This window comes from Acinonyx jubatus, chromosome B4 (assembly GCF_027475565.1).
Source record: "Acinonyx jubatus isolate Ajub_Pintada_27869175 chromosome B4, VMU_Ajub_asm_v1.0, whole genome shotgun sequence".
Taxonomy (NCBI): domain Eukaryota; kingdom Metazoa; phylum Chordata; class Mammalia; order Carnivora; family Felidae; genus Acinonyx; species Acinonyx jubatus.
In genome coordinates this window covers 29,613,495-29,637,033 of record NC_069387.1, presented here as the reverse complement: position 1 = coordinate 29,637,033, position 23,539 = coordinate 29,613,495, and the positions used below count along the sequence as shown (strand labels likewise).

Here is a 23,539-nt window from a genome sequence, read left to right as displayed (position 1 = left end):
CAAGAGAACAAGGCTGCAGTGTCCCTGCTGGACTGTAAGATCCGTGAAAGCAGGGGCCATGTTTGCCTTACTTTCTATTGTATCCTGTATGCCTGGAACAAGTGCTCAATACATTTATTTTTTAATGAATGAATGGATGAATGAATTGCAGTTTTATCCACAAATGACTGAATTTCAAAATACCACCCTCTCCTCTTCAGTTGGCAATTCCTAACTCAAACTGGATTAAAACAAACAAAAACTACTGAATTAAGTTATCCTGTGAACACATCACTCGACTTCCAAAGTCTCCAGAGCCCTTAAGTTTTAACCTAATTTTTGTATTCAGAAATTATTTTTTAGAAATACAATAATCCTAGAGAAGCCAGAGTATACAGTGTGGTCACCATGTAGAGATATAAAGAAAACAAGATTGGAGCAAAAACCATTCTGTTTTAAAGGTGATTGCCAAAGGAGCATTTTCATTATTTTGACAAAGCAGGCTTCATCATTTCGGCAAATATGGATATGTGGGGAAGATAATCTTGGAGGATTACTGCTTGATGTATGAGAACATACCACAAACTCGTTTAACTTGTGTTTGTTAACCAGAAGTGTCTTAACTGGTGCTTCTGCTCACATCAGTGTGTTCCTATGTTAATCAAAGTTTGGAGGGATGATCTCAGGTGCCACAATATCCTGAGTCATCATGGGAAGATTAAATTATGCTCACTCAGTTTCACCCATCAAATGCAGTTATCATGATCCCTCTCATTCTCTAAAACAGAGTATTTGATTTACCAGTATATCTCAGTTTTCCTATTAAAACTGTATAATTTTACCATAATATATCAATGAAAAGAATCACCTTAATTCCCCACCACAGAACTCATCTCTCCCTTCCATCTAATATTGCTTTTTAAGTTTTCGAACAGGGTTGCCAGGTAAAATACAGAATGTCCAGTTAAATTTGATGCCGATAAATGACGAAGAATTTTTTAGTATAAGTATGTCCCATGCAATATTTGGGACATACTTATACTAAAACATTATTCATTATTTTAAATTCTAATTTAGTCTAGCATCCTGTTTCCTGTTTTGTTGTTTTTCTTTGATTGTTTGCTAAATTTGGCAACACTATTTCCAAAGGATTTGACATGTAGCCAGGCTAAAGCACATCTGAGCAAGCCTGCTATGGAAGAATAGAACTAGATCCTAGCATCTTATTCAAATCTTGAAATGTTAGTGTAACTTTTCTCCTAATCATTGCTAAGAGTGAGTTATTAAATTGTTGAATTAATAATTGTTATTTAACATTGTTAAAAGTGCTAATTTTTAGTTAAAGGCAAATCAATGTGCCTCTTCACTGTTCTTTTTTGGATGAGGCAGACTTATAGAAGGAACAAGGGTCTAACTGTACTGTGGATATGTTAGCAGAATGGGGGCTGGGCATCACTAGGTTTGTTGATATGTAAACTCTGCTTTAGCCAAGTCTGCATTAGAGAAAGGACGTTAATCTGGTAAAGGTTGTGCTCTCCTTACAATATTCAAGTTAATTGTGTTTTTGTCCAGATGGTAACATCTGGTACTTATTACTAGCTAAACATTTTCTTTATAAAAGCTGATTTTGAATCAGACAGGTGTGACCACAGTGACCAAAAATATGACTTCTATTTTTAGCACTACAATTTCATAGACCCTCAGTAAAATACTTTTTATAATTTTTTTTAATCCTCATTGAATTTATTGTATCCAGGTCCCAGCCAAGAGCAGCTACTGTGACTGAATTACAGGAAAGGGTGCTTGAGAAAAATGGCAGTTGCCTTTATTGTGTTAATAAGTTGATTCATTTATCAAATATTTGTTAAGTAAATACCATAGAAAGCTGGGCTCAAGGAGTCATAGAAAAAATTTAAATATGACTTGGCTCATGTCCTCAAAGACAAAATCTGGTGAGGCCAGTAGCAGCAATCCAAGGAGCTGCATAGGGTCATCAATATAGAGAAATGCACATAAAGTGCTAAAGAAGAGTCTCATAGAAAGAAAACCATGCCTAGTGGGAAATATTGGGAAAATTGTAGCATTCAAAAATGGCTCAAGATTTGTAGTGGTTTAGGTAGTGGGAAGGGCAAGATAATGGGGACTTCCTAGTGGAGGGAACAGAATGAAAGAAAGCCTCCCTCCATCCCACCCCCATAAGAAAGTTTTTTATTCCATTATTTATGCCTGTCACAAATGGGGTAAAATGAGGAGAGGCTTTCAAGGCTGCAGTATGGAAGACAGGACATGCATAATTCCGAGCCGGGACTGAATGCTTGGATAAAGAAATGGCATGACCTGAAATGTACAACTCATTGGAAAGTATCTGAGCAATTGACTCTTAAGGACCAGCTGATAACATGGACACAGTTTAATCTCATTAAATGCATGCCTCTCATTTAGGATGGCTATATTTTTTAAGCTAAATTTTAGTTATATTATGCAGAATTGAGTTGTTTCAAAGAAAAATAGGTTATCATTCTTATGCATGTCCTTGATTGAGGTGTACAGTTTTGAAAGGAGAATAATTGAATGATTTGTTATTAAGTGGCCAATCAATTAATCAATGATTGATACTCTCCTTATGCTCAGAAGCTACTTGGACTGCTGCAGAAGATGTAAAAAGATCTGATGCTCTTTGTTGCTTTTTTTTTTAATGTTTATTTATTTTTGAGACAGAGAGTGAACAGGGGAGGGTCAGAGAGAGAGGGAGACACAGAATCTAAAGCAGGCTCCTTCCAGGCTCTGAGCTGTCAGCACAGAGCCCGACGCAGGGCTCGAACCCACGAACTCTGAGATCATGACCTGAGCCGAAGTCGAATGCTTAACTGACTGAGCCACCCAGGTGCCCCTGATGCTGTTTGTTGCTTTTGAGAAATTTATAATCTAGCTGTGGATGCAAGATAACCAATCTTAAAGCATGGAGAGAACAATTTAATGCTAAACTGTGTGCTACTTTCTGCACATGCAATCATATTTCTGACAAGGGAGAGTTTGGAATAAAGGCTAGAATAGTTTCAGAAGTTTTCATGAAGAGTTTAAGATGGGTTTTAAAATTTCAGCAGAACTTACCTCTGTCAACAGGAGGATAAGGGGCTGCAGGAACATTTTGAGCAAAGATAATGATGAGGGTTGTATCTAGGGTATACAAAAAGATGGATTCACTGAAATATGCTGTCAGTAAGAGGAAACAAAATTAGATAAACAGAATGAAACCAAAATGAAGATTTCAAAGGCTGGATAGACTTTTTATATAGTCCTATAAATAATGGGGGGCGATGGAAATTTTTTAAAGCTCTCTTTCTTTTATTATTGTGGTAAATACACATCACATAAAATTTATAATTTGGGCCATTTTAAGTGTACAATTAAGTTGTGTGAAGTACAATCACATTATTGGGCAGCCATCACCACACTCCATCTTCAGAGCTTTTCATGATCACAAACTGAAACTCTGTACCCATTAAATACCACCTCCCCATTCCTGCCTCCCACCAGTTCCTGTGGCCACCATTCTACTTCCTCTCTTTGTGTATTTGAATCCTCTCCATACCCCACATCAATGGAATCATACAATATTTGTCCTTTTGTGTCTGGCTTATTTTACTTAGGAATGGAAGATTTTTGAGCTTAAGAATGACATTGCAAAAAAAAATTTTTTTATGGAAAGTGAATTGGCAGTTATGGATGGTATAGATTCATAACTGGGGTCTGACAAGCCAACCAGACCAGTTAGCACCCTGGCCAGGAGGGTGCAGACCAGAGTAATGCCAAAAGGAAATGAGGACCACAAGGCAGGACCAACCAACATACTTTTTTTTTTTTTTTAATGAAAATATGACAGGATTTAGTAGCAGAACAGAAATGGAATATATAAAATAGAGAAAGACTAGATGACTAGGCAGAAACTAGCTGGTTGGCGGTTCCACTGGTTAAAACACAGAGTTTGATAAAGAGATTCAGTATCAAGGGGAAAAGGGCCGTTTGGGTTTGGACATGGTACGTTTGTGACGACAATGGGATTTTCGTGTGGAAAGCTCCTAAAGCAGTTAGAAAAGGGGTGGGCAGGACAGCCTCCGGCTGTTGGAATTACTGATTTCCTATCTCCAGCCTATCATAAACTGAACCTCTGTTGGGCAGGGCCTGTACTGGATCTAGGGCTAAGTTCTAGATACCAAAGGGACTGGAACATCAGTACTTTGACATTAAGCTTGGAAGAACTCAAAAATGGGGAAATGTCTATCTTCACGGAAGAGTTTCCTTCTTGGAATGTGAGTGTGGGAGGGAGTGCTATAAGTCTAGGAGAAAGGTTTGAGGGAGGGAGAGCTTTGGTTTAATGTCAAATGATCCAGAGACTTAAAAATGTATATGAATGGGTACAATGTTCCTATTCAGTCTGTGGTATTCTCTTTCTAAGCATGGAGAGTTATAGAAAATCATTTTGCATCATCTATTTCATTCCACCCTCTAGATTATCCTTGCTCTGGCATGTTGGGTATGGTGTCTGGACTTATCTCTGACTCCCAGATAACAGCATCAAACCAAGGGGACAGAAACTGGATGCCTGAAAATATTCGCCTGGTAACCAGTCGCTCTGGCTGGGCACTGCCACCTGCTCCTCACCCATACATAAACGAGTGGCTCCAAGTGGACCTGGGGGAAGAGAAGATTGTGAGGGGCATCATCATTCAGGGGGGGAAGCACAGGGAAAACAAGGTGTTCATGAGGAAATTCAAGATCGGGTACAGCAACAATGGCTCAGACTGGAAAATGATCATGGATGACAGCAAGCGCAAGGCTAAGGTGAGATCCAGGGATGGGAGCAGCTGCTGGGGAGGAAGTCCTTTCTCATGTCATTGACTTAAATCCAGGACCTCCAGCATTTTCCTGAGGAAGTACGACTTTGTATTTCTTTAAAGCCATGACATCAGTGGAAGTGTGGATGGTGTCCGTAAGACCCCCATTCTAGGGAAGACAGGAATGAGATGCTAAAAGTGGTATCTGAGATCAACGCAGAAAAGAATTACATTGCTGGCCGCCTTTCCTTCCTTAGGGAACAGGGGAAAGCTCGACACTCAGGAGACAGGGCGGCCCAGAGCCTGGGAGCCTGGGGACTGACAGGGCAACCCAGCAGAAACTCAGAATCTCTCAACAGATTTTAATCTGTTAGCCACTGCCCCACCCCCATCCCTTTTCCCTTCTCTCACCCAGCCCTCATTTAAGTGGTTTTTGGGGGGTTTTTGTTGCTGGTTTTTTGTTTTTTTTTTTTAACATTTTAATTGTGGTGACATACACAAAACCTAAAATTTACCATCTTAACCTTTTCAGATGTAAAGTTCAGTGGTGTTAGGTACATTCCTAGTGTTGTGCAACCGATCTCCAGAACTTCCTCATCTTGCAAAACTGAGAATCTGTACCCACCCCGCAATGACTCCCATTTCCTGATGCCCTAGCTCCTGGCGACCACCATTCCACTTTCTGTCTCTGTGAATTTGACTTCTTCAGGAGCCTCCCATAAGTGGAATTATACAATATTTGTTTCTTTGTGACTGGCTTACTTTACTTAGCACAGTGTCCTCAAGTTGGAGCAACAGGATTCCATTTCTTTTTAAAGCTGAATGATACTCTACTGTATGCACATACCACATTTTGCATATCCATTCATCCACCTATTGCCACTTTCATTGTTTCTGCCTTTTGGCTTTTGTGAATAATGCTTGAGTATGTTTTTTTATGCCTTGGAACCTTTTAAAATACACTTGGCTCTTGATCCAATGATAAGGGAGATATTCCAACATTCATCACAACACGTGGTATCGTTTTTTTTTTAACCAAACAGATTCTTTAGGGATTATGTTTTACTTAGTCTGGTGGTCAAACTAATTTGCATTTTCTTTTTTTTTAGTATATGTGCTGCCGAAGTGAGCACTGATTTGCATTTTCTGAGCACACAACACCAGCTAGGCCTGATGATGGCTGGTTTGAGTGTGAATAAGTAACAACCCATAGACCATCAGTTCTGTGTGCACTGAGGGAAGTATTCAGCTGATGGCACTTCTCACACCCAACACAACTGGCTTTCCATCCCAGCTTTTGCATCTCTGCTTTGCTCAGGACCTACTCCTTTTGTGAAAAGATTTTAGCCCATTGGAGGGAACGTTATCCTTGTTCCCACTCTAAACGACTGTGGTGATGTGCCTTGAATATAGTGACTCAGGCCAAGGGCTTTGCAGGCAGGAAACAAAAGCCCACTGGCACAGCCAGATCCCCCTCTGTCCAGAAGCTGGACTCTGCAGAGACCACCTGTCCCCACTGGCTACCTGTCCACCAAGGCCGTGGTCAGCACCAGTGTGGCAGGCCACTGACAGTGATGATGCTGTCGGAAATGTAAGAATCTCTCTCCCATCTCACCCCTACTTAACTTGTGGTTTCTAAACAATTTCCAGTGTTTTTTTTTTTTTTTTAAATCTACATTACAGCTACTTTCCTTCTTGTGTTCATTTAATTCCCCACCCCCTTTATGCCTGCCCCTCTTGTTTTGATAAAAGAGAAAGTAAAATAAACACCAGAAACCGGAGTTCCCCTTAAGAGCCCATCTTTTCAGAGGAGTTGTGAGCCTTCTGACTTTGTCACAAAGTGTGAATATGCCACACATCAGCAACATCCTGGTGCTGTTGTGACAACAGCAGGTGTTGTGACACCTTCAACATGAGGGTTCTAGGAGAGAAAGAAAACAAATTACCATATGCTTTGGATAAGGTGCCTCATAGAGTCTGCAATTAAGTCTAAAGCTATCACTCTACTGTAGTACATTGCACATAGAATTCCACCAGGAGCCAGCACACAGGTTTCAATCTTAACAAAAAACTCCACTCATGAGTATGTGAGATTTTTCTCCTCAAATATGATCTTATCCGTCATTATCATCCCATGATATTTAAAACCACAAAAGCCTCTAAATTATTTACATAGAGCCTAATCTGTCATTCCTGACATGTCCTTCTCCTTAAATAAAATCTTTAAGATGCAAAAGGACATGGGTAAAGCCTTCAATTTAGGTGCAGTGCATATTACTAAATTGTATAATGATACTTAAAACATACTCTATTTAAACTTACAAATGAAGGTCACCCGCTTAGGATGCCAAGTATCTTTTGTGTAATAGTAGAATGAGTACTGGGTTTTATGAATAAAACAGTACTTTGATGGCTATAAAATCCCCTATATCCTGCTCCTCACTTCCTACCCTCAAGTAGTACATGATGGACAAGGTATATCAGAGTCTTTGAATTAAGCAGAGAGGAGATCTAAATGCTCAAATTCCTCTTCTTCTAAACCACGGTGAGTAACAGGACACAAAGATATTTCATAAACGATCTTATGTTAGCAGTGTTAGCTCATTTCCATATAGATCCTCGCTGCTAATATTCTTTCCAGCTCATCACGGACAGCTTTTATCATTTTCTACATTGTCCTAATTCTTTACTCAAGTTAAAATTAGAAGAAGAGCTGGGAGTCTATAGCTATAAGTGCTTTTCTCCTGTGATTGTTGGAGCTATATTAACATAGAACAGGCATGCATAGTAATGTTGTTTTCATTATAATTATATCTCACTGACGACACTTAATTGGGCCTAACAATAATATATGTCAGATTCCCAATTACTGGAAGCAACTGTGTTCCATCAAGAGTGCAGAACCCCAATAAGGATTTTACTCTTCAAAATAAGAGAAGGCAGCTTTAGGGGAAGAAGCGAGTCTGTGTTAACCACGTCCTTTAGATTTCTGGAGACTTTTCTGGATTGGATAGGACCAATTAATTTATTTCTGGAACTCAGAGAACCTCTGGCCAGATCACAGTCAACCCAATCTGTCTGTTTTCACTTACATGTGTGTCCCTTTTAGCCCTGATATTTCTACCACTGAATGATCACATCTTTTGCTGGCTTATGACATCTTGATCCAGGAATCGGGTATGGTCCCTGCTCCTGACTGACATGGCCTGGTGGCTGGCCATCCACTCAATCTAATCTACCAGTCAGTAACCCAAACTGCAATACATTTAAAGAAAAATTAAGGAAACTAAGTATGTGGCCTTGGTTATAGACCTCAGTTACTTGAATGTAATGAGATTAGACATGATTATTTCTAAGGGCAGAGGCATCATAGCAGTGTGGTGAAGGGCCCCAGTTAAGACTGCCTAGGTTTGAATCCTGGCTCTGACACTTACAGTACGTATGGCCTTGGGCAAATTACTTGACCTCTCTGTGCCTCACCTGTCAACTGAGGATAATGATAGAATGTACCTCAAGGAGTTGTCTTGAGGATTAAATGAATTAATATACTTTAAGCACTTAGAACAACGCCTTGCACCAGGAAACATGATGCGATGTTTCATGTATAACAAGACACTCGCAATGATAAGGCAACTTGATTTTCCTAATCTCCCTCCCCACCTCCCTTTAGGGGTAGGATTAAAGAATAATGTTGGGAGAAGAGGATAGAAGAAGGCTTATCTATTTCTTGAAAAAATTATTGTTCCATTTTCTTATGATTCCACTCAAGGATTTTGACCTTCCTGTCAATGTAAAAAGGGAAATAAAATAATCAAGTAGCAGCACGGGCAATGGGTGGCCTGGCCCCTGAAGAATGTCACAGTGACTTCAAGTCAGGAATGTATTTCAAAAAAAGGAGCCCATTCACACTGCAGTTCAGCCAGGCATCAGAGCCTCACTTGATAGCCAGGACCCTTGTTACTTTCCTGAGAGGCTCTTTTATCTACAAATGCCTCCAACTGGTGGTTCTGCTTAAGTAAATAGCAATTTCAGTGAGTTGGAATAACCCCAGTTCCTAACTAAATAGCACTTGTACTACATTAAATTTAATATCTCCTTCTTCAGGAATTTAATCACTCCCTCTTCTACAGGTTTTAGCAAACTAGGACCCGCTTCTTTAAGAGAATGTAACAGGAGTCGTCACTGAAAATGTGGTGTCTAACATAGCTCTGAAAAATGGCAGCTTCTCTTCCTGACTTCTCTTCCTCCACCTCAAGGAGGTGGTAAGAGTGTCACTTCTTGAAGGCACATCAGCATAGCATTGAAAACATGTCTCATTAAATCCTCAGTTTCTGGTATAGCCTCAGTGTGTACTTCAAAGTTTCTGAGAAATGACATCTGTCACTTCTTAGAGAAGCTTTAGTTGTTCCCCCCCCCCCTTTCTCATTTATGAAAGATATGTCAGCCATTTACGAGGTGGTGGGATGGGGTCTGTTTCTCTGCCCTATTAAGAGTCCTGAAGGAGGGATTCCTCTACCGAAAGGGAGGTTTTATTGATAATGGTGTTTCTCCTACTTCAGTCTTTTGAAGGAAACAACAACTACGATACACCAGAGCTACGGACTTTTCCACCTCTTTCCACACGATTCATCAGGATCTACCCTGAGAGAGCCACTCATGGAGGACTGGGGCTGAGGATGGAGCTGCTGGGCTGTGAAGTGGAAGGTAATTACAACGTCCCGAGTCCCTTCTAGTTTCCCACCTTTTAATCTCTTTCTTCATGCATTTATGCCCCTGATGGCATGGCTGAAAATTGCCAGCTTTTTCCCCTGGGTGATCCTACCTTGTGCCTGTCAGTCTGTGAGGCTCGACGTTCTAGCACATTCCACCAAACAGTGCCTTCAGAATCCCACTTTTGTATTGGTTGTTTGTGGAACTCTCCTCAGATTCTTTGGGTTGCCTTCTTTGACTTTTTTAAGTTTCCTGAGGTGAAATTTGCATAACATAAAATTCACCATTTTTAAGTAAACAATTCAGTGGCATTTAGTACATTCAGTTATTTTTGCGACCACCACTTTTATCCAGTTCCAAAGCAAAACCCCCACCCATCAAGCAATTTCCCCTAGACCCCTGGCAATCACTAATTCCTTTGACTTTTTAGTGTTGTTTAGCCATCTGTGTCCCATTCAACTTTCTGTCTGCAGTGTTGACTGCCATCTCATACTAGTGGGAAACAGCATTTGACAGACAGAACCACCACCATTATCTTGAATGAACTGCTTAGGCTACTGCAGAGAAACAAAACTTTACATGAGATAATATGTATGAATGTACGGTGAGGTCTGTTTGAGGATATTACTGCATACACTTATCATATGAAAGTCATCTCAAGGACAAATTCAGCTCACACACTGACCTCAGAACTGCACTTACCTCTGCATTTTTTAATCACATAATAAATAAAAGGAATGTTTGAAAAATGATATGATAGTTGTTTATTGTACCATCTAATGCTTTTGTGCATTAGAATTCCCATCTGCCTTAGATTTGGGCATAAAGAGTAACCAACTTTTCCATCCCCATAAAGGTCTTTCTCTAGGTTAGCTCAAAGAATGGCTATTGTTGGTACCCAGATGTTAATCAATTGAGCATATGCTCATGGTTGTTTCAAAGAATGCTTTTTAATATCACCTTCTTGTGGTTTCAAAATTATTTCTGTTTTGAGCTACCCAAATATAATTACATTCTTGAGCACATTAAACATCATAAAACTTTTCTTATGCACTAAAGAATCTGAAGCTATAAATCACCACACTAGTGAATAATTCATAGCTACTTTTGTATGTATTTATTTTAAAGCAGGCCATTATCTCCCATTCTTTATTGTGTAGTTGTTTCCTTATCTGTAGTCATATCTCAGACCTCTGAATTATCCAGTCACTATCAGCACAGACTAAGAATGACTATGTGCCAGGACTTTGGCAAAGATACCAAGAAACAAAAAGGGATGGGCAGATTGAACCCACTGCAGACAATGTTTGTTCCATTTACTGGGAAACGTGTTCATCTGGAAAAGGGAGTCGGTTGCCATGATGCAGGTCATCAGCCTGGATTCTAGAAAGCAACACTGATTTAAGAGGTGGAATGAATGGATGGCTGAAAAGACTGAGGCTGGTGGCAGTTTGCCAGTGTCAACTCTGTAGTGAGAGGTACAGATCGTTGGTGAAGAGATTTGCCACAGATGTTTCCAAGCACTCACAAAAGTGAGGAAGTTGCCCTTAGCCATAAGAGAAACCAACATCCGGGGAAAGTAATGTCAAAACTTTTTGACACAATCTGTGAAAAGGAGTGTTGTTTTTTTTTTTTTCTTCCTTAAAATGATTAACAGGCCCTATTAAAATATCTGCTTCATGACTGTGCCATGGGACATACCTAGAGGGATACGGGAAGACAGTGAGATATAGCTGAGCCTTCTGCAAGTGTCTGTCCTGTTTGGGGCTAGCATTTATAAGACACAATTAGAGAATCACAGAAGATAAAATATATCCAAGTAGTAAAATTGGGAAATAAAAATTATTCACTTTCTATTTTTTAAATTTAAACCAGGTACTACCCTGGGCCACTTCCAATGAGGAATTCCTCCTTTACAAATCCCATAAGGAATGCAGATGAATAGAGAGTTTAAAATACTTAAAAGTGGCAGGTAACTCAGTGAATACAAGTATCTGGATTAGCAGGAAGGATTCCACTGATTCACTGATAGCAGTACGTGGAGCCCAAAATGTGTGTGTATGCATTTCACAAAGTCTAGATGGTGTGCCTAAACACTGTGCACATTCTCTGTACACATTCCTAGTGTGTGCTCTGGGCAGTTGAGGAAGTTGAAGCTAGCTAAATTTCTTTCTTTTTTTTTTTTTTTTTAATGCTTATTTATTTATTTTGAGAGGGGGGTGGGTCAGAGAAAGAATCTCAAGCAGGGTTTGTGCCGTCAGCTCAGAGCTGGACACAGTGCTCCATCTCATGAGATCATGACCTGAGCCGAAATCAAGAGTCGGACGCTTAACCGACTGAGCCACCCAGGCGCTCCTAGCTACATTTCTATATTTGTCATAACTCTGCTCAGTAATTAAGCACAATAACAAAGACTATCAATTTTTTTTATTGAGAAAGAAGCAGTTACCAACACATTCCCAGACACATGGCCAGAAGCTATTAGAGAACAGGCCCCCACTCCCAGTATCTTGTCTGGTTCTCAGACATTGAGAGCTGTACATTATCTCAAGCCTTGCAAAGTGAAAGGTAATGCCAAAAACTGTAAAATATTAAACAGATTGCAAGAATGAGTAACAGGCTGAAAAATAATAGACCAAACTAAGTTTAAAGAACTTCAAAAGCAGTCTTTGATTAATGTTGGCTACCTTTCAACTACACACTCAAAGATACAGGAATACCTGTCCACAGTGGAATGCAGTCTTCCGGGAGTTAAGGGAAAATGACCCCAGGACATCTAAGACAGCTCCTCTCAAACACCTGCTCTGGAGAGGGGGATCACAAGTTGAGAAGCTTAGTTAAAGGGAAATGGAGTCATTCACAATTTTCTTTCTTTTTTTTTTTTTTTTAAAGAACAATATTGTACTAAAAGTGAATCTTGAGACTCCCTTTTGGAGAAAAATTCTAATACAAACCTAGCAAGCTTAGCTAATACTAAGAAAGTAAAGGAATTCATGACAGGCGAATTCTCTAGCCCATTGAGAATGTAAGGAAAAACAGTTGAAGCAGAATCTCTGTCATCAAAGTTCTCAATTCCAGGGTCATGAATAAATAACCAGTGAGAATGCAAGCACTTTTCACAAAAAGGATGTTTATGTAGATAGCAATGTATAAAATGCTAGGGCAGCCAGCTCTACTGAACAGATATGGATCAAATACCAAAACAAAGCAGTCCCCAACGAATTCTGCCAAATCCAAGTAGATTTAGCTCCTGAAAGGGAGGCGAATCATGCTCCTGGCCTTCTTACCACGGATTAGAGTTTTCTGCAAAGGTGTTAGCAGACTCAATAGCCAGAGCCTTGCAAATACATTTCAGAGGTGTGAGGTAGTAATCCTTGGATCTTGTTTCAGCACCTACAGCTGGACCGACCACTCCCAACGGGAACCTGGTGGACGAGTGTGATGATGACCAGGCCAACTGCCACAGCGGAACAGGTGATGACTTCCAGCTCACAGGTGCAGAAACCATCTTCATCCCATTGCTGTGCCATTTCAGTTATGTCGTAGTGGAGACCTGCTAGTGCATGTCTGTTCATGTTTGTGTAGCCTCTCACGGTGGCGGCCATCATCAACTGGGGTCACTGCTTCCTTTCCTCATGCCATCTGCCGCTGCCGTTCGACACAATTATTTTAGCCATTTTCAGAGCCAGAGGCTAGGATTTTCTTAATTCCATAAGAATTTCTCTATGGCTCCATGTGCTAAACTCATCCTCACCTTCAAACCCCCACCCCCACAACACGTGCACCACCGCTACACAACCACACACTTTAGAATGTTTATTTGCATTTTTGAACAAGGGGAAAATGCTTTGAGTGGAACCTTTACCTAACTAATTGATGAAATTAGGCTTATATTTGAAATGCAGCTTTTAAGTTAGGGTTTTGTAAATCATTTTACGTTGAAATTTACAAAGGCAGAATTACTTCTTATTTCACATCAGCAACCACTAGCAAATGTATCAGGGACGGTGTGTGCCAAATACCTCACTAATTAATTTAGAGTATTACTCCATAACATTCTAAAACCCTAAGAGCTACAAAGTGACCTTCTCTTCTACTTGGAATGGCAGAGGAAATATTAGACAAGTGGGGAAATGGGATTGTACCACTTGGAAATTGGCCAAGGCAGTAGGATTTTCACCCTATTGTTGCCAAAGGCACTGTGGGACCTTTATCGCCACTTGGGTCAAATGCAGTTTCATATAGCATCTGACTCTCATTTTAGATTAAACATGAGCCCTTGGATACAGGTCTGTATTTTTAGCCAGAGGGGACTCAGAGAGCCCACATAATTAATTTCCATGGGCGAAACTGAAGGCGTTACCATGTAACTTCATAATAGTGCCATGTTATTGGCTAATGCATTAATGTAAAAATCTGGAAGGAAATGTCCCACAGTACATTTCCAATTACTTCAAAAGCTCTCCTCTGAAGGAGCAAGAGAGCTCGGCACTCAGACAGAATAAGAGGTGAAATGTAGCTCAGAGACATAGTACCATGAACTTGGTTTACATTTAAATCCCAGCTCCTAAGGCTGTCTCCCTCCAAATTTCCAGGCTAATCACTTACAGTCATAGGGCCAATAAATGTTGGGCTTTTGAAAACAAATCTTGTGTGTAAGCAGCCAAAAGCCACAAAAATTAATTAGTGTAGAGGCATTTTCTTTGTGAGATGTCAAGTTCAAGCTGAAAACCCTACACCTGATGTTAAGAACAGAGTACCATTCTATGAACCAGGTCCTGTGGAACCTTCCCAGGATTGCTTGTAAACACCCTGACACAGACCTCAGGCTCTTTGTGGACCCTGTCACACATCTGTAGTGAAATTCCTCATAAAAAAGAACGACTGTAGTCATCACAGTATACCCTTTCAATTGCCCTCTTGTGGAGAAGGTTCTTTTCTTTATAAATCCTAAAGTGGTCAGTTAATATTGATTAGAAACAAAGCCTCAGATTTACTTCTCATATCAGAACAACCAACCTTCTCATTTTTGGATCAGTTCATGACTGAATCAATTGAAGCTGAACCCTTTGAATGAAATAGGGCAAGTATGTTAGCCTGGAGCAAATTATGTATGCCAAACGAGTAACAAACCACAGAAAATGGGTCATTTATAGTAGAAACACTGACAGTCTTTTAAATGTACAAGGTTATAGTTTATCTACAGCATTTAACATCATTTATTGGTGAGATAGAAAAAAGTTGTAGTTTTTTTTTTCTTTTTTACATATTACAATGGCAAAAAAAAGTTATTTTCTTGAGCCAGCCCGTTTGTCTCAACATTTCTATGAATCAGACATATATTAAGAACTTCCAGAGGTATTGATAATGCCTGCTCTACGCCCCCATCAAGAAGAGGTGATTTCAGAAGGCATCTCATGTTTCAAATTCATTTATTGCATTGCGGCCAGTTTTGGGTTTTCTTCTTGTTGCTGTTTTTACTTGTTTTGCTTTATGAAGTTACTTGTTCTCCTTTTCTGAGAAAGGGTGTGCTCCGATGTAAGCTTTTCTGCAAGTAGCAAAATCCTCCCTGACCCAGGTATCACCTTGCATGGAAACAGCTCACATCCTAGGCTCACACACACTCCTTGCTCCTTCAGTCACAGGCTTTGCTGACAGAGCCTCAAACTTGGCACGTTGAGTGTAATGGAGCCAAAGTGAAAGCATCCTCACCTTATCCTGATAGGAGGGGGTGTGGAAATTAGGATGAATGCTCTCTTTCATGGTGTTTGGTTCCTTAATGCAGATGGTGTCCCTTTAATTTCTCCTCCTGGGTTGGCTGCTTTGAATATAGTGGCAAATAAGTATTTTAGCAAAATGCTCATTACTTACAAACAACACTGAATTCCAGGTGAACTCTACAAAAATGCATGGAAATGAGGAGAGATTTTGGTCTCCCACACTGCTTGCCAAGGTGAAAATTCACCCCTGAAGTTACTCATTTGCAAATGCTGTTGAAGTCGTTAGATAATACAATTAGCTTCAAAGGCACCGGGAGGCTAAATTTCTCATTGGGTCTGTGCGTACCCAACATCAGAGTTTGGCTCCCAACGTATAACAAAACTGATAATGCATATCAGCTTTAAAAAGTGAATTTTCACCTTGAGTCTTTCTCCCTTGAGACCACTGGGAACAGAATGCTAATGTATTCTGGCCTCCCTCCAATTCTGCCATTATAGATTCACCTCCTTAACCCATAATATATATAATTCTTTCTTCCTGGTGCTTGCCTCATTGAGGCCACGCACACGTGTGACTGCTCATCCAGCGTATTTGCTGGGAAAGCAAGGGTAACATGACTTGGTGCTGTAGTCGATTAGCTCCAAAATCTTCAAACCATCCCAAGAGCATGATTTTACGGCTCTCTGATTCATGATCTGGATGATTTCTGCTCTGTGGAAGCTGCAGGGTGAAACTAGGACCTGGCCAGAATAGAGATGATCACACATCTTTATTGAATGATCCTACTGGAAGCTGTACAATGGCACCTTATAACCACCTCCCAAACTTTCCCTGATACTCATGAGCCCACCCCATGTCCTTCCCCTGAGTCTGCCCTGGGCTTTCCCTCTTGGGGTAACAAATAGATTATCTCTGATCATAATCTGCAAAACAGATACACATAAGGAGAAATGGCTCCAACACCTTATGTAATAAACAGCAAACCGGTGTTTCCCCTGCACTTAGTCAGTTATAAGCCTCACCTGAGAAGATTTTGCAGCTTCAGATTTCAAGGCCTGAACTTTGGACATTCTGGTTCAAGGAGTTCCAAGGAGGACAGGCGGATTGGCAGCTGCAGTTTCAACCAGCATTCACGTGATTCTTGTGTTTGGCGAGTTCAAGAACACAACTTTAAAACAGAAGTGTAGGGGCACCTGGTGGCTCAGTTGGTTAAGTTCAGGTCCTGATCTTGCAGTTCATGGGTTTGAGCCCCGCATCTAGCTCTGTGCTGACAGCTCAGAGCCTGGAGCCTGCTTCAGATTCTGTATCTCCAGCTCTCTCTGCCCCTCCCTCTCTCTCTCAAAAATAAATAAACATTAAAAAAACTAAACCAGAACTAGAAGTGTAATAATGAGGAGGAGCAGAAAATGGAAGCGCCAGGGTGCAGAAGAAAAGAGGGTGGAGCTAAATCAGCACCTGGTTCCCTCACCAGGAATTCCAAAGTTGCCCCACTGATTGAGAGCTCACAACATTCAGGATATTCTTTGTGCAAACTTCCAGTTCTCTGGGCCTGTGAACTTTTTCTGCAGCTTCTCCAAATCACACACTGGGCAGAATATTTGTCCTTGGGAAAAATAAACAACTACAGCAGCAAAAGAAAGGAGGAACTGCTGTCGCCCTCTTAAACCTACAGTTTTCAAAATAGATTGTGGGGAGCAGCCCTACACCGCCCCTGAAGGCACGCATCTGAAACCTTGGGAAACTATTTGAAGCTTAAGAGGCCCAGGTCAAGTTTAATTCCCAAGTCACTGGGGACTTGTGGAGGCTTTTGCCCTTCACTGTCACAATGGTGTAGCACGCTTAGCCTGGGAACCAGGGAATGCCCTTGGAACAAAGTCTCAAACTGTCCATACCGCCTGGATGCTTTATGAGCAAATGTGTTGAGTAAAAAATAGTGGTTTATTTGAACTTGATATCGTGGTGGACAAAATCTAAGTAAAACAAATTACCACAGGCGGAATTAAAGGAAGGATTTTCTGTGGAAAATGTTCGCCTCTAACAGATGTATGCACACATGCGGCATTTCTTTAATGCTTATTATCCCCAATGCTTACTTTTTCTCATTTTCGTCTGTCACTATTTTTGTTTTTCAGGTGGGACCACCGTGCTGACCACAGAAAAACCAACCATAATAGACAGCACAATACAATCAGGTATCCAACAAAACAAAATGGCGTAGATTCCACGTGTGCTTCTCCCCCCCCCTAAATAGTGCATGGCCGCCCCCGTCATGCCCTGAAATAGTGCCCTGCGCAGCTTCTTGGTTTCGGTTTCCCCCAAAGTCCTAGAAGAGGGACGCCACGCAGCATCTGGTCTCTAAGCATGAGCCATAAATATTGCTTTCCTTTCATCCACATGTATATGCAGCCGGGAGTGAGGTTTCCTTCTCCATCAGTAATTGCCAAATGGTGACAATCCCAGCTCCCGACTGAAGGAACTGAGTAACATACTTTGTTTAACGCAGCACATCTAGGACATGGACTGTGTTTGCAAACTACAGGAGAAGGAAATCTCACAGGCAGCAGCCTGACTATTTATTTTCATCACAATTCTGCAAAACCGAGACAGGCAAAGTTTGTCAGTTTTGCCTGCCACGAAGTTGGCAGTTTGACAACAGCGTTTCCAGTGGGCGTGCCACGAAGTGGGGTGCAGGAAACCAGGGCTCTGATTGTGCGGGGGGAGAGCGGCGCCCTCGGGAGCGCCTCTGCATCCTTTTATTCATAGAAAAGCGTAATGACTTTTCAAACCCTTGGCTTGCTGTTTATCAGCGGCCAGCGGCAGTGAAATGGCAGCCTCCCCCCTTCTCTCTTTTGTATTTTGTTAGTATTCTGTAAAATTCTTCCCCCCAGACACACACGAAGGGAAATAGTCAGTATAAGCAATCAGAGGTTTTAAATACTTTAAAGTTAATCATTAGAGTAAGGTGACCAGGTCAGTTTTCCAGCTTCTCCCATTTCCTTTATTGAAGCTCACTCAGCCTTGGCCTCCACAGTCATTTATTAATGGGGCGTGTGGTGTATATCAATGTTTCCTCAACAGTATGACACTACCCAGCTAGGCAGAAAGTAGAAAGGACTGCTCTAATTAGTATGCTTCCTTAAAGGACACTGTCACCGTTGACCTGATTAAACTGCAAAACAAACTTCTCTTCACTTGAACTTAACCCCCAGTTTCCCTGTGGTGTGCTCAGGTTGACAGAGTTCTTGCTACCCCATGGCTCAGACACCCCCAACTACGGAAAGGTGAAACAGAAGAGTATCTGTTCACCTAAATTCAGAAAAAAACTATAGTCCAAAGTACATCTTTACCAGTTGTAAAGTATGGCCTCCAGGGGTTGTGCAACCACGCTGGATGGCTGCAGTTGGTCATGAGTGAAGCCCGGCCTCTCGCTTGTTTCCTGACTTTTCTGGGGGCCCTTGGCCCTCTTGGGTGGTTTTCTGTGGAGTAACTGCCGGCTGGCTTTCTGTGACCTTCTGTCATAGGGAAGAGGGCTGAGGTGAAAACATGAAGTTCTAATGATGTAACAAACATATTAACTGCTCTGTTAGTTTTTTCTCTTGCCAGAGAGTTAATTAAAACCACTCTAAGGGGCGTCCGGGTGGCTCAGTCGGTTATGCGTCTGACTTTGGCTAGGTCATGATCTCAGAGTTCGTGGGTTTGAGCCCTGCGGCAGTCTCTGTGCTGACAGTTCAGAGCCTGGAGCCTGCTTTGGATTCTGTGTCTCCTTCTCTCTCTGCCCCTCCTCTGCTTGCGTGCTCTCTCTCTGTCTCTCAAAAATAATAAACATTAAATTTTTTTTAATAAATATTTTTAAAAATTAAAAAATAAAGCCACTCTGAAGTTGCCAATGAACTTGTTTCAACTCCTCTCTCCTCTTGCCTATCTAAAGAGCTAGGGATCATTTAAAAACTAAAAGTGAGCAACAGTTCTAGAGAAAATGGAAAGGTATACACCAGATTCCAAAATGGGATAATTCTCCCTGGAGGTGGAAGGTTAGGCATGACTTTGTGAATGCATTTGGTTTGTGCATGAGTTCAAGGGCCAGCCATCTCAGAGGGTGTACTGTGGTCAGAGCACAGATGTACAGATCGAGAACCAGTAAGACCCATAGCGACCACAATCTAAACCAGTTTATGTCAAACCAGAGCTTACTGATAAAGGCGGTCTGCTCTGGTTTTGAGTTCCACAAATGACCTTGGTTTCCTGTTTTTCCACTGCTTGAGTCCTGAATCTGTCTCCCAGTCTTTGTGGATAATGGACAGTCTGACCTTCTTTGAGGAGTTCTGTTCATTGTCACCTTCTGGCTAAACCAATGCTCAGAACAGTTCAGTAGGCCCAGAGTGTACATAAAGTCAGAGGCCAAGTCTGATTTTGAGGTGTTCACCCGGTGGTGGGACCCACCTATCTGATAATTTGATCTACACTGTTCTGCAGTTTTCAGATTCTTTGGACATCTTTATAAGCAGCAAACTGAACCCCTGAACTTTCATCTAATCTCATTTTGCTGAAACCATTAGATACTCAAGCAGAGTCTTAAAATTTCATTTTTGTGGATTCTTATCAATGTAATAAATTCAGTGGATATATAATATTCATATACTGCCTGGGTTGTAATCAGATGCATAAAAGCCTATTAATGCTTTGCCAGGAAATGATGAGAAACCCTGCATTTTAAATCTAACTCCCCCTGCTGAAACATCTCACCCTCTGAGGATCTTCAAACACTCCTATAGCAGCTCAGAGTATATTCCTAACCTCTGATTACATGGGCCTGAGCACCTCCACTTATTTGGACTGAAAGACCAGTCTGTTAGTAAGCTAGTTAACATCCTCAAAAGAAGTTTTGAAAAGCAGATTCTAAAATTAAATCCTTGTGCATATATGGTGCTAATGATTCAACTGTGGGCAAGATAGTTCAACAATTGCAGCTGGTGCGTGCTCACAGGGGCTGTAAATTTGTTTTAAGTTCAGAATATTGTTTCCTGCTATTTTTAAGAGTCAAGAAGGGATTTAGCCAGATTATTCCCAATGAATTTAATGAGAATCATGCAGCCACAGGGCCTGGATAATATTTTGAAGACGGAAAGGTCAATAGTCCTATATACTTAACTTCATTCATCAATTTGCTTTTTTCTCTTTCTCTTTCCTCTTTTCTGCTTCTGTCCTTCTTTTTTCCTCCCTCGATCTCTTTTTTCTTTCCCTTCCCTATAAATGTTTGTGTATATTTTATGTGTTTAATAGCCTTTCTGGCCAGGCTTGAATTTTCAACATTTTCTCACCCCACACCCCTCACCACCATATGCATTGATTAAAAAAAAAAAAAAAAAAAAAAGAGTATTTCCTTTAAATTAACAAGATTGCCAGAGATTATATGATTGGGACAAGAAGATGAAAGAGTAGTAAAATACATAACGTTAGAGCAGATTGCCTTGTTAAATTCCTAGGACTGGAAAAAACATGAGAAGATAAACACAGACCACTGAGCAGTACAGCTGCAGAAATGCTTGAGTCCTCCTTTCAAGCAAGGCTGTCCTATGTCCTGGTCATTACCAAAACATCCAAGTTCATATATTTTATTGTTATCACCAGAAAATTAAGAGCCAAAATAATGCATGGTGTGGTTTTCTATACTATACAATAACAATTTGATGTATTAACCAGAAATACAACCAGAAATGTGTGTGCTGTAATGGCTTGCTGCCTTCCTACATGTGCATGTCTTCTAAACTACATTTAAGGAGGAAACCCAAAACCACACACATATTAACATTTTCCAATATTAACATTTTCTAACATGAGATTATGCGGCAGTACATTCCAGGTTTGTGGGTGTTGACATCCAAGGTTGCTCAACCATTCAGTCACTGTTCAATGGACTGTAGTTCATCTGCATAATTCAATCTTGCTGCTCAAAAGTGTGGTAAATTTTGGAGAGGGTTTCTCATGCTTTAAGAAGCCCTATTTCATGGTTAGGATAGACTAGACATGAAATATATCACTCCAGTGACACCATAGCTGTAAAATACAGCCCTTTTGCACTAACACAAAGTCCGCACGTTGTATGCATCACGTGGCTCACACTAGAGTTACTTTCCCAAACTGGCCCTAGGCACCCTTCCACCCCTCACCCCTCAGGAGGTCTCCTTGTCCCTGGATGGGAGAATCCATCCAGTTTCCTTTTGACAATGCATATGGTGCATTCCTTCCAAAATTCTACATTAGCATTTGAAAAGGGTTCCTTGGAAACTAAAAATGCAAAGTAAATCATCCTTATCTATTCACTAAATCTTCCCATTAAAATCCCTCCCGCCATTGTTAAAGTGGGGGAGGGGCAATGGAGCCTAGGCTCCGAGAAGAAAGCAGGCTACGTCGTGTTAAACCCGGACAAAGTTAAAGATCAAAGCAAGCTAGGATCTCAGCCTGACCCTAATGCAACATATGATACTATACCTCCCTTATTGTACATAGGAATTGTTTGAGGAATGTTCAAGATCCAATTGGCGAGACGCCCTGGGCACCTTTCTCTCCGTTTCAATGCTGCCATCTTGTGGATTACCTAAACTCAAGAAGTGGTGACCTTCCTTCATTAGAGAAAACAGCCGCGCTTTGTGTGTTTAATTTTATGTAATGGGGGGAGGAGTGGGACTGGCAGAAGCAGGAGAATTTTATCTTTAGGGTTATATTTATTATTCGCTTCAGTTTACCAAAAACAAAATCCAAGATTTCATTTTTTCCACACTTAAAAAGAGAAGCTACTTCTAAGAAAAAAAGGAGTTGAGTAAAAAAAGTAAAGCTGTGGGGGTTAAAAAAAACACCACAGTCAAATAGCACCTTGTAGAACACACAAAATAAATAATCCCTCTGAGAATCCATTCATACTTTCTTTTTAGATTCCAAAGGAAACACTCTGAACATGAAAAAAAAATTTTTTTTTAATGCGCAGCTATTTAAAAATGCTTTGGCTTTACGTGAACTTGCCTGGGTTTTCAGTGGGGTGAACAATTTACATACACATTTTAAAATTCACTAAAAAAGCAGAAACTTACATTTAAAATTGATTGACCTGATGCAAAGCACAGAAGAAAAAATAATCTTAAGAAATGCTTCAGAGATCTGACCTAAAGACCTGAGGCATTAGCCAGAATGGTGAGAATACAGATAGCCTCCAGAATGAGACATCCAGCCCAGTCACATTTCTAGACTTTTAAGGTTCACAGGTCAATCTGTACTTAAGATTCTTTTCATTGGTGGATATCAATTTATATAATACTCAAGAATAGAGTATCTTTCATATTAAATATTGTGGACCAAGGGAGAATGCTACAGATGTAATATATATGCCTTGGAAAGTAACCTTTCTGGAAATTTTATGTAAAACCAATTTGGCAGGCAGTCCATAATCTTTTTAAAGCTGGATAAAAAAAAAAAAAAAATCCTAAACGTGATTTTGCAAACATTTTGACATCTCCATGCGTCTTTTGAGTTTCCCGGTAATCCTGGATTTTGTGGCTTTCCCAGAATTTTCAAACATACGTTAAGTTATATAAATTGTGCCTTCTGTGAGCAAATTAAAGGCCTTTCTGACCTAAATGATTAAATTTGTCTTTCTCTGCTTTTCTCTATTTTTCCTTTCCACCCACTGAAGAGTTTCCAACATACGGTTTTAACTGCGAATTTGGCTGGGGCTCTCACAAGACATTCTGTCACTGGGAACATGACAATCACGTGCAGCTCAAGTGGAGCGTGTTGACCAGCAAAACCGGACCGATTCAGGATCACACAGGTAACGGAGAGTTCACTTCAGCCTCATTTCTTTGAATTAGCAAAGGTGTGGCTATGGAGGGTTTCTGTGGCCTGTGGGACCAGCGGTGTTTGAAAAGACTACCATGCATTCACTCATGTCTTCCTTTCCTGGAATTACCAAGCTCTCCTTTCCTAGAAGGGATGCTTGTCCGCCAAGTACTAGAGAAAGCTGATTAAATTTGGCAACTGACTGCCTCTCTGGTAAATAGCAAACTGGGTAAAGATGTGTGAATAATTACCTGTTTCATACTTTTCCTGAGCTGTTTATGGCAATTTCAAGCATACTCAAATAGAAAAGGCTTAGTGAAATGAACCCTATATGTATATAACCCAACTTCAACAGGCACTAAATCACAGGACTCTTATTTTATCCCTATCACCCCTGACTCTGGATTATTTTGAAGCAAGTCCAGACATATGTCATCTCATTTATTTTTCAGCTAAAGAAACAA

At 40.7% G+C, this 23,539-nt stretch overlaps 1 protein-coding gene across 4 annotated transcripts in view; it reads left to right on the top strand.

Moving 5' to 3' along the window:
- NRP1 (neuropilin 1) overlaps positions 1-23,539 on the top strand; it is a 137,497-nt gene that overhangs the window by 102,140 nt on the left and 11,818 nt on the right. For 2 of the 4 annotated variants that reach the window (XM_027073773.2, XM_027073772.2), the window contains exons 9-13: positions 4,490-4,821; positions 9,374-9,518; positions 12,915-12,998; positions 17,378-17,437; positions 22,930-23,067. In XM_027073773.2, coding sequence (XP_026929574.1) covers positions 4,490-4,821; positions 9,374-9,518; positions 12,915-12,998; positions 17,378-17,437; positions 22,930-23,067 — 759 coding nt within the window. Of the gene's footprint in view, positions 1-4,489; positions 4,822-9,373; positions 9,519-12,914; positions 13,020-17,377; positions 17,438-22,929; positions 23,068-23,539 lie in introns of all 4 variants that reach the window. The other 2 variants (XM_027073771.2, XM_027073770.2) reach the window with 1 other exon arrangement.